The following is a 10,183-nucleotide window of genomic DNA, read 5'->3' as shown; positions in this document are numbered from 1 at the left end:
CAGGGTGAGCTCCCGTTGCTTGGTCCCTGCTCCTGCCAACCTAGCAGTTCAAAAGCATGTCAAAGTGCAAGTTGATAAATAGGTAAGGCTCCGGTGGGAAGGTAAACAGCGTTTCCATGCGCTGCTCTGGTTCGCCAGAAGCGGCTTAGTCATGCTGGCCACATGACCTGGAAGCTGTATGCCAGCTCCCTCGGCCTATACAGCGAGATGAGCGCCGCAACCGCAGAGTCGGCCACAACTGGACCCTTTACCTTTATGTTGCTATCACTATTTCTTTTAAGTCTGTGAACATCACATAAACAGTCACATTATTTTCTGCATTGCTTATGATGTTTCCTTTCCTTTGAAATGCCAATTCCAGATGGAAATCACTACCTCCTTCCATTCCTAGCTTTCTGCCAGGCTCCGCCTCCCCACCCAGCCATTTCAAGCTCGACAACAACTGCTCCAGAAGGTTCTCCTGTGTTACTTTCTAAGAGTTCTTCCCTATTACCCCAGCTCATTCCTGATTCACTTTGGCCACTGTGTTTTACCTTCCCAGCATTCTCCGGTGGGGGCCTTCAGTCCGGATCCTTCACAGTAAAACCCAGAGGGACAGAGCTGGCACTCTGAAAGCATACTTTGCCCTAGCTGATTGGAGAAGGTGCCAGTCGGGCAGAGGGTGGGTGCTGAAGACCCAACAGCTACAAGAGAAAACAATGGAAGAGGGAGAGAGTGAGCAAAGCTGCGAGAAGAATAGAGACAACAGAGTGGTCCAGTCCAAGAAACCTTGTTGTTGGAGATGAGAGATAAGATGGTGCCTCCTTTCTGTTCCAAATACAGAAGCAGACTTTGACACTGGTGATGGGATAGCATCCTCTCTTTCACACACACCCCTGAGGCAGCAGGGCACTTTGGAGAAGGGCAGGAAACGCCATGTGTAAACAAAGGAAAATGGTGGGGCGGTGTAGGGAGGGAGTTCAGGAGGAACATCTGCCCCATTTTGCTGCCCCTCACCCAGCACCCGCTACTTGAAGTGGTTGCCTCACTCTGCCTAATGCCAGGATTGGCCTTGTAAACAATTAACACAAGCACTCTCCGTATCTCAAGCACCTCTTTCCAGATTTTCACATTACAGTGGTACCTCGGGTTACAGACGCTTCAGGTTACAGACTCTGCTAACCCAGAAATAGTACCTCGGGTTAAGAACTTTGCTTCAGGATGAGAACAGAAATTGCGCAGTGGCAGCGGGAGGCCCCATTAGCTAAAGTGGTGCTTCAGGTTAAGAACCGTTTCAGGTTAAGAACGGACCTCCAGAACGAATTAAGTTCTTAACCTGAGGTACCACTGTATTTTCAGGCTATTTTTTAAATAAAAAAAATTAACACATGGTAATGTATTTATCTATTACATTTATGACAATCCCTTCTTTCAAATTGCCCTATTGTATGGAATTATTTGGATGAACAAGAGCTGCAATATTTTTTTGCAGCATGCTATTTTTCTGCTCAGGGTCCCAACCACTTCAGTTCTGCTTTGCTTCCCACCCAATTTTTTGTCTCTAGACAAGAGATACGCACGGCAGTAGGTGCCTTGAGGGCAGATGTTGCCTGTAATTTCATCCAGTGGCTTGGGAGAAGAGGCTCCACCTGTACAATAAAATCCAGCAGCGCATTCCCCACTTGGAGCAGACAGACCTGATGAAGAAGAATGGGAGCATGAGCGCAGGGACAGTTTTAACATATGCTAATAATTCAAGAGAAGCTAATAGTAAAAGGTTATTTATTATTTGTGTTATTATTATTAATAAGAGCATTTACATATGTACCCTATATTTCTTCAAAGGAGCTCAAACTGACTTACATCCTTTCCCCCTTCCCAATTTTATTCTCATGTCCACCCTGTTAGCCTGAGAGGCAATGAACGGCCCCAGGTCACCCAGTGAAATGTCATGGTCGAGTGGGGATTTTAACCCTAGTCTTCCAGTTTTCCTGTAAGGAGAGAAACTTTTGCTTATACGTCTGTTTGGAATTATCTTTTATTTCTAAGAAGATGGATATATGCTGGACTTGCACAAGATATTGTATGGAGTTATTTGGTTGTATCATTGTTTGTTTTTGTACCTGCTTTTGAAGAAAGCTCTGCAAGTAAAGTTTTTGAATCATTTATGGGTCTAGGCAATTTTCATTCCAAAAAGAGTCCGTTTTTATGCATCCAGTTGCTTCCAGCTGTACAATATTTATATCCACTGAAGGCAACACTGAGCTAAATGGACCAATGGCCTCTTGATATAAGGCAGCTTTCTATGTCCCTGTACCCTAAAGGAATTGAGTGTTTTAGGATAGCAAACTGCACACAGGAAAGCCACCTGCAGCAAGCCACCTTCCCCCTCACTACTTAGTCACCATTCAGGCAAAATGGGCAAAGGGTTCCCCTTACCAGGTGCATTGCAATAAAAGCCTGGAGGGCAGAGAATGGGCTCAGGACTGCCTTCTGGGCAGTAGGACCCAGGGGAACACTTTGCTCCTGTCGCAGTGGCTGGGCAAAGGCAGTTGCCATTGGTGTAGTTATCCAGGTCAAAGGGCTGGGGGGTCCAGGCAGCTGAAATGCAGAACCAACCTAAGAGAGCAAAACAAACAAATGGAATTTGTGAGAAATGGAAAGAAATATATGTTGGAGGAGCAGCAAGAGGAGTTAATATTTATTTATTACAACAACCCCGTGAGGTAGGGCAGGTCAAGAGTGTGTGATTGGTCCATGGTTGCCCAGCAAGCTTTGTGGCTTAGTGGTGATTTAAGCCTAGGTCTCATACATCTTAGCAGGATGTTGGAACCACTACACCACACTGCCTCTCTTCAGCAGGAGTGGGCTGTGTGGTGTAAGAGAGAACAGTGTTGTCAGCACTATGCCTTTATCTCTGGTTTCACCTAACAAAATGGGCCTGAAAACATTTAGAGCAGGGGTCGGCAAACTTTTTCAGCAGGGGGCCGGTCCACTGTCCCTCAGACCTTGTGGGGGGCCGGACTATATTTTGAAGGGGGGAAATGAACGAATTCCTATGCCCGACAAATAACCCAGAGATGCATTTTAAATAAACACACACATTCTACTCATATAAAAACACCAGGCAGGCCCAATAAATAACCCAGAGATGCATTTTGAATAAAAGGACACATTCCACTCATGTAAAAACACACTGATTCCCGGATCATCCGCGGGCCGGATTTAAAAGGCGATAGGGCCAACCCATGATTTAGGGGGTTGTTAGTGTTTTGAGTGAATATCCTCAAAGTATGTTAAACAGACATCTATGATTCTATAGCTCCTTGTGATCCCACCTCCTACCCTCCCTTTAAATATCACCTCACCCACCCCTTTCTGTTAATTATGTTTATTTGCACAGAGATGGGGAATCTGGTACTCTTCAGACATTGTTGTACTCCAATTCCCATCAGCTGCAGGAATGATGGAAGTTGTAGTCAAAGAAATATCCAGAGGGCTTCACATTCCTGCTTTATCACAACTCACTAAGCCCTTATATCCCACTAAAACAAAATCAAAGTATGTGTAGCTGAACTGAATTCAATGCATGTCCGTTGGTTTCATTTCCTTCCTCTCCTTCTGTTCCTTCCCTTCTATCAAATGTTAAGATGGTCAGCCCCTTGGGGACAGGGAGCACAGTGAAAGTGCTGAGATATGAGTAATAAATAACAACTGTGATTTAAAAAAATACTTCACAAGGGAACCAAGAGTGTCTAACTGCTTGTGTTTTGAATGTAAGTTCTGGGAAATTATAAAACAACTGGTTTCAGGAATCTGAGAAGGATGAGCCAGACAGCGATTCCTTCAGAGCTGGGAGGTGGATCCAGTTCAGTTTTGAAATGTCAGGTAGACAGAGATGTGTTTCTGCTCAGATTCCTCCAACCTCACCTGCATCACACTTCCCGGACACCGTGGTTAAGTTTTCCTTCCCGCAGTAATGCCCCGGGAGACAAGGCAAGCAGCTGTCCAAACTTTGGGTCATGGGATCTGGGTTGTAATAACCTCGAGGGCAGGGAAACTTAGTCGCAAACTTGGTTCCTGAGAAGCATGACAAAAACAGAGGTGGTCATAACCAAATCATCTGGCAATGTGCCGTTCTTGCTGTGTGTTTTTTTGGCCTACTGGTATATTTGTGTCTGGAATGCAGACAAGAACCCACAGGATGAAATTATCCTCTATACATTTTTTAAAAAAATCATAAATCTCCTCACAGGCAGAAAATTAGCATGTCAGGAATATGACAGTGCTAGAAATCTTCTGCCTGACGTCCTACTTTTCTACTTTTTTGTCTAGAGGAGCATGCTGTGGTGTAAGCTGAAGCTCCCACCTATTGGAGTGGCCACTTGTCCTATTTTAAAGATGGCAGCCCTGTATTTCAAGGAATGTTCTATCCAGCCCAAGTCCAGTTTAAAGATAATCCTTCAACAGGGCAAATATCAGTACTTAGCACCTGCATAGCTGACTGAGGAGACACCCTTGAACACAGTCTTCTCCACTATGGTGAATTGCACTGTACTCTTATTTAAATTTTAGCAATTATTTCTACATTTGCATCTGTACATATAAATCAGCACATGAAAATGTTATGCAGATCTGCACCTTCTTTTGATCTCCTTTTTTAAAAGTGATGCACTTCCCCAGGGGAGGGGTGTTGATGTAAAAGTGGCCACCTTAAGTGGTATGTTCTGGACTTTGGTTTAACAAGCTGTGTTATAATTTGGCAGCTCTCCATACAATACATCTTTGAGACAGCCAAAATTGGGATAGTCAAACGCAGCCATCCGTATCCACAAAAGCCATTTTAAATTGCTCTGCATGGTCACTGTCACACAAGGAGACTGGCTTTCAGCTGCATCCTTGATGCTGCCACAGGTCTGATCCAGCTCCACCGAAAGGGACACAGTGGGGCTTCCTATCCAAACAAGCAAAAAATCCTGGCTCAGCCACCTTCTTTCTGGTACCTTGCACTGCTATTCTACTATCAGCAGATGGAGCTCATGTATCTGGATTTATTTTGGAGCTCTGCAAATTTGCTCATTTTCTTCCCTTGGGAAATCTGGTTGAGCTCTTAGCAAAAACACTTTTCCAGTTAACTTTTTAAAACCTTTGTTCTCCAAAGGGTATCTGAGCAAAGAGATTTCAGCACTGGCATTTAAGAACCTTCTACTGTCTGGACAAAACATCAGTCTCACCAACATCTTGTTCTTGACAGCCATGACAGACCTCACCTTCAGGACAGTAGAAGCCAGGTGGGCATGGGAACTGACTGTAGTCGGTGGTATTTTCAGGGCAGAAGTAACCAGCTGGGCATGAGAAGCAGCTCGCTTGCCCAGTGAGATTATTGTAAGTTCCCGCAACACAAGGAAGTGGCTGGCTGGTCCCATCTGGACAAAAATGGCCCATGGGGCAAGGGCCTCCCTGATCTGAAATCCCTGCAAGAAGGAAGAGTAGAAAATCTATAGCTATGTTTCTAGACCTCAAGCCTTTGGTAAAAAAGAAGACACTTGAAACCAGAAACCAGCATTGTACAGTTGGAAGGGAAGTATCTAGACCAACCCCCTGCAATGTAGGAAAATTTTGCCCAATGTGGGGCATGAACCCATTACCCTGAAATTAAGAGTCTCGTGCTCTACCAACTGAGCTATCAAAGTGGTTTGTTTATTTATTTCATGTCATGAAATGCACATACAATTAAGGTTCCTAACAGTGCTGGCTATGGGCTTAAGGGAAAGAGACTGAGTTCAATATCAGTCTCTCAAACAAATGATGAGTTCAATGGTGCCAAAAGCCACCTTATTCAGAGGGCAGAGTCTTGTTGAAAACCCCACCATTGTTTTGCAAGGGCACTCAGGAAATCTGCATTCTCAAGACAACCCTGACAAGCTCACCTGTGGGGGAAGGAGAGATGGCCCCGGGAAGGCAGTAGTAGCCAGCAGAGCAGGGCCCAGAAGGGGCTGTGAGTCCAGCAGAGAGGCAGTAGCGGCCAGGTGGACATATTGTGCAGCTGGACTCAAGGGAGAGGTACAGCCTGAGAAAAGAAGATTGGCAATTTGCTACCAGGCCACCTACAAAGTGCTTGTGTTGATACACAAAGCCCAAAGCAAATGGGGCCCAAGATGCCTTAAGGTCTGAGTCCTTATGTTCCATCTTGATCTGCAAGATCCTCTGATGGGGCACTTCTGGGGCTTCCCCCCGCCCCTGAGGTTTGGTTGGCCTTGTAAACAGACCGAGCTTTTAGTGCAGTATGTGGCACTCCCTGCTAATAGCAGGATGCCAAATAGCAGTTTGGCATCCTGACTAGGGATGAATGAATCTGTCCATTTCAGTTTCTCTCTGTTTCTCATTTGTCCATCTTTCACTTCGGTTCTCCCTATTTCTGCATCCATTTGCAGAATGTCTCTGTGAATTTCTCCGTGTGAAAATTTGTGTAGATCTTTGGCTACATTCCTCCCTAATGCAAGCCTAACATGGACATTTTTGCAAGCCGTTTTCTCCATTGCAATGTAGGGAAAAGTTGACAGCTATGATTACTAAGCACATCTTCTCCCCTACCTTTAGTCCTGGCACTGTGAATTTATTATACCCAAATTTATTCATCTTTCTGCAGGAAGAAGCAGGTTCAGCCCTAAAATTAGGCAGAATAAGCTAGTGGCCTCAGGTGGCAGGTTTGTGTGTGTGTGAGTGTGTAACAGAAGACAGAGCAGTGCACTGGGTCCCCAAAGGTAACTTGACACTCTCTAGAATTGGGGCCTCCAGCTTCCTCTAGTCCAACCCCCTGCAACACAGAAATCACAACTAACAATCCAACCAGCACCTTCCGAGATGTGGTGGAGGGTGTTGTCCCATTGCCAGTGCTGAAGTCATATTCATCTACCAGTCCAGCTGATTTCTGTACATAGAGTTATAGGTGGGGTGCTGTCTCATCCTCTGCCCCAGGGAACAAAATGTTTTGGGCTAGTCCTGGGAAGGAGTCACTCTCCACGGCACAGCCACACACAGTCTTCAAGGCTCATACCTGTCCGAGAAGGTGCCTGCAGGGCATGCCAGAGGGTACTTGGTTCCAGCTGGGCAAAAGTGTCCAGCTGGGCAAGGGCCTCCAGCACTCATGGGAGGAGTTCCATCTGGGTTTGGGCTACTGGAACCTGCAACAACAACATAAACCCAATCCATGACACAGCTGTAGTGTGTAACTGGGACAGCTAATCTGGTTCAGAACTCTGGGCACAAAAGAGAATTTTAAGATCTAGGTGGGGTAAATATCTGAGGCATTATCTTTTGATTTGGTTCACTGTGTTTATTTATTGTTTGCAGATCCACTATGTTGTTGTATTTTGAATAAATACAGCATTTTTTCACCACATGGATCTTCTTTATGGCTGCACTGGTAAAAAAAAGTATAGACAGACACCGACAAAATGATCAATACCTGAACTGCAGAAGAAGCCTGGCAGGCAGGGGCCAGAGGGAGCAGGCAATCCCCATTCACCACAAAACATCCCTGGGTGGAAACACAAGGAATCAGATAACCAGCTAGAATGACCTTCTACCACAGCACAATGAAATATGACCCTGTTGCTGCAACAGAACAGGACATGCTTTGATTTCATGTCTTGATTAGGAGAGCCAGCAAGGAGATTCATCTGCATATTATAAAGAAATTGTGTTGGCAGCCCAGCTACAGGAGGGAGGCAGGGCAGGGGGAGTTGGCTTTTGCAAGAGGCACAGACAACAATAATAATATTTTTCCCCAGCCACTCTGGGCAGCTCCCAACAGAATATTAAAAACACGATAAAACATCAAACATTTAAAACTTCCCTAAACAGGGCTGCCTTCAGATGTCTTCTAAAAGTCAGATAGTTGTTTATTTCCTTGGCATCTGATGGGAAGGCATTCCACAGGGCGGGCATCACTACTGAGAGGGTCCTCTGTCTGGTTCCACGTAACCTCACTTCTCGCATGGAGGAAACAGCCAGAAGGCCCTCGAACAAAACAGCGGCAGCATCTGTTATTTTCCTGAAACAGTTTCTCACCTGCAGGACACAGCTGGCACCTCTCTGCTCGGTCACTACCAGAAGATGGGTTGTAAGTCCCAGGTGGGCATGGATGAGGAGAGGCTCCAGTCTTTGGTGGGCAGTAGAACCCAGGTGGACAGAGGAACCTTACGCCATTTTTACAATAAAGGCCAGCTGGGCATGGGAAGCACTCCTCCAGACCTGAGGAAAGAAAAGGAGAACTGAGTTGTTCCCTTGCTTTCCACATTCTGTACTTTGAAATGACCTTCGCCTGCTCTGCCTACACACAGAGAGGCACACACACACACACACCTATATTTCTCTCTGGGTTGGCTGGTGCTAAAATGACAGGAAGGCTGACTGTCAACTTGTGAGTCATATTCTCAAACTCAAAAATACAAATCCTGGGAACTAGAAATGCTCCCCTCAAGCATGAGACAAACTTTAATATGTGAGAATTCTTCTCCAGCTCAGATTTAATTGCCAATGGTCTTAGGAAAATTTAGCTTCCCAGGGTTTCCTTGTGCCTGGTGCCAGAGAGGGAAGAAATAGATACCTCCCTACTTTCCTTCCTCCCAGTTGCAGCTGCTAGTTGCTAGTGATGCTAAAGCTAGACCCTAAGTTAGATCAGAGGAGGAGGGGAAAGTATCTGGGAAATCAGTGGATGGGAGGAAAGAGTTATGAGGTGGGTAGGCCTTGAAAATAAGCCAATCTATTTTCTGATTTCTCAGTGAAATACAGTGGTACCTCAGGTTAAGAACTTAATTCGTTCTGGAGGTCCGTTCTTAACCTGAAACTGTTCTTAACCTGAGGTACCACTTTTGCTGATGGGGCCTCCCACTGCCATTGTGCCGCCACCACACAATTTATGTTCTCATCCTGAAGCAAAGTTCTTAACCCGAGGTACTATTTTTGGAGTCTGTAACCTGAAGAGTCTGTAACCTGAGGTACCACTGTATCTTGGTTAATTCTGAGTCAATATGATTTGAGCTAAAGGGAACTTGCTGGTCACTATTGACTGGAATTGGACTGGTATTTTGGCTCAGTTTTCTCCCAGCAATTTGGGTATGTATGTGTGAAAATAAGCCATTCATGAAAATAGAGGGAAATGGGAGAAATTTTGCTAGAGGTGTTTGGAGTTATGGGGGAAAGGTTTGGCTCACTTAAATGAAGCAATGAGTTTATGTCTCAGATACTTTTTAAAGTTTATTAAAAGTATTGCATGCTCACCTACCTAAAGTTTAAAAGTTAGAAAATGAATCTCACCATTTCCTTTGAGTAAGATGAGCAAAATCCTTTTTGCATACATACAGTATACCAAAAAACATTCTATTATTTCTTCTCCCTCCTCCCATGAGCAGAATTTTCCCCCACCCTTTTGTAGGAGAACAAATGCAGGTGAAAATTCAGCTCAGTGTTACCACTGACAACTCCTACAAGTCATGTCTGATGGACACACAGAGAGAGACACCTTGCCAAACATGCACTCCTGACCTGTTATTGGGCTGTATTCCCCATCTCGGCATGGAGATGGCATTGAGGAGCCTGCAGGGCAGAAGTGGTTTTCGGGGCACAGGTCTCCAGTTGCCCTGTCTGCTGGCCTGGAAGTTCGAGTCCCACCCCTGCAATAGAAACCTGGAAGCAGAGGGGAAGTAGGTTATATTAAACTGCTAGTTGTGGCAGGAAGAAACAAAAGAGAATCTGCATAAGAACATATGAAGAGCCCTGTTTGATCAGGCCTATGGTCCATCTAGTCCAAATTCCTGTTCTCTCAGTGGCTAACCAGATGCCTGAGGGAACTGACAAACAGTACCCTATCACAAGAGCTCTCTCCCCTCCTGTGGCCTCCAGCAACTGGAATTCAGAAGCATTATTGCCTACAGTAGCCATCATGGCTAGTAGCCATCAATAGCCTTCTCTAATAATTTATCCAATCCTCTTTTAATGCCAATATACAGTAGGTTGGTGGCCATCATTGATTCCTGTGGGGGTGAGTTCCATACTTTAACTATGTGCTGCTGCAGCAAACACACATTGGCCCAGTTTGTACATAATTCCAAATCAAACTATGGCTTAGCAGGTATGAGCAGGTGCACAGTACCCATAGGGGAAATTGCAGTTGCTTCATTCCTCCCTTGGTCATGCTGTG

General features: G+C 45.2%; 1 protein-coding gene across 7 annotated transcripts in view; it reads right to left on the bottom strand.

Annotated features, from left to right (window-relative positions):
- The window catches only part of LOC128402396 (zonadhesin-like), a 137,529-nt gene that overhangs the window by 82,040 nt on the left and 45,306 nt on the right, over positions 1–10,183 (bottom strand). For all 7 annotated transcript variants that reach the window (XR_008327674.1, XR_008327675.1, XR_008327676.1 and 4 more), the window contains exons 21-30: positions 9,529–9,669; positions 8,053–8,235; positions 7,448–7,519; positions 7,037–7,163; positions 5,910–6,049; positions 5,250–5,453; positions 3,910–4,059; positions 2,419–2,598; positions 1,560–1,676; positions 534–683 (exon numbers count right to left, since the gene is read on the bottom strand). Coding sequence is in view for 4 of the 7 variants with exons in the window: in XM_053366470.1 (XP_053222445.1) it covers positions 534–683; positions 1,560–1,676; positions 2,419–2,598; positions 3,910–4,059; positions 5,250–5,453; positions 5,910–6,049; positions 7,037–7,163; positions 7,448–7,519; positions 8,053–8,235; positions 9,529–9,669 (1,464 nt within the window). In the remaining 3 variants the exon portion in view is untranslated. The remainder of the gene's footprint in view (positions 1–533; positions 684–1,559; positions 1,677–2,418; positions 2,599–3,909; positions 4,060–5,249; positions 5,454–5,909; positions 6,050–7,036; positions 7,164–7,447; positions 7,520–8,052; positions 8,236–9,528; positions 9,670–10,183) is intronic.

The sequence above is a fragment of the Podarcis raffonei genome, chromosome 15, assembly GCF_027172205.1.
Source record: "Podarcis raffonei isolate rPodRaf1 chromosome 15, rPodRaf1.pri, whole genome shotgun sequence".
Lineage (NCBI taxonomy): Eukaryota > Metazoa > Chordata > Lepidosauria > Squamata > Lacertidae > Podarcis > Podarcis raffonei.
The sequence above is the reverse complement of the archived record's forward strand: the minus strand, read 5'-3'. Positions and strand labels throughout refer to the sequence as shown.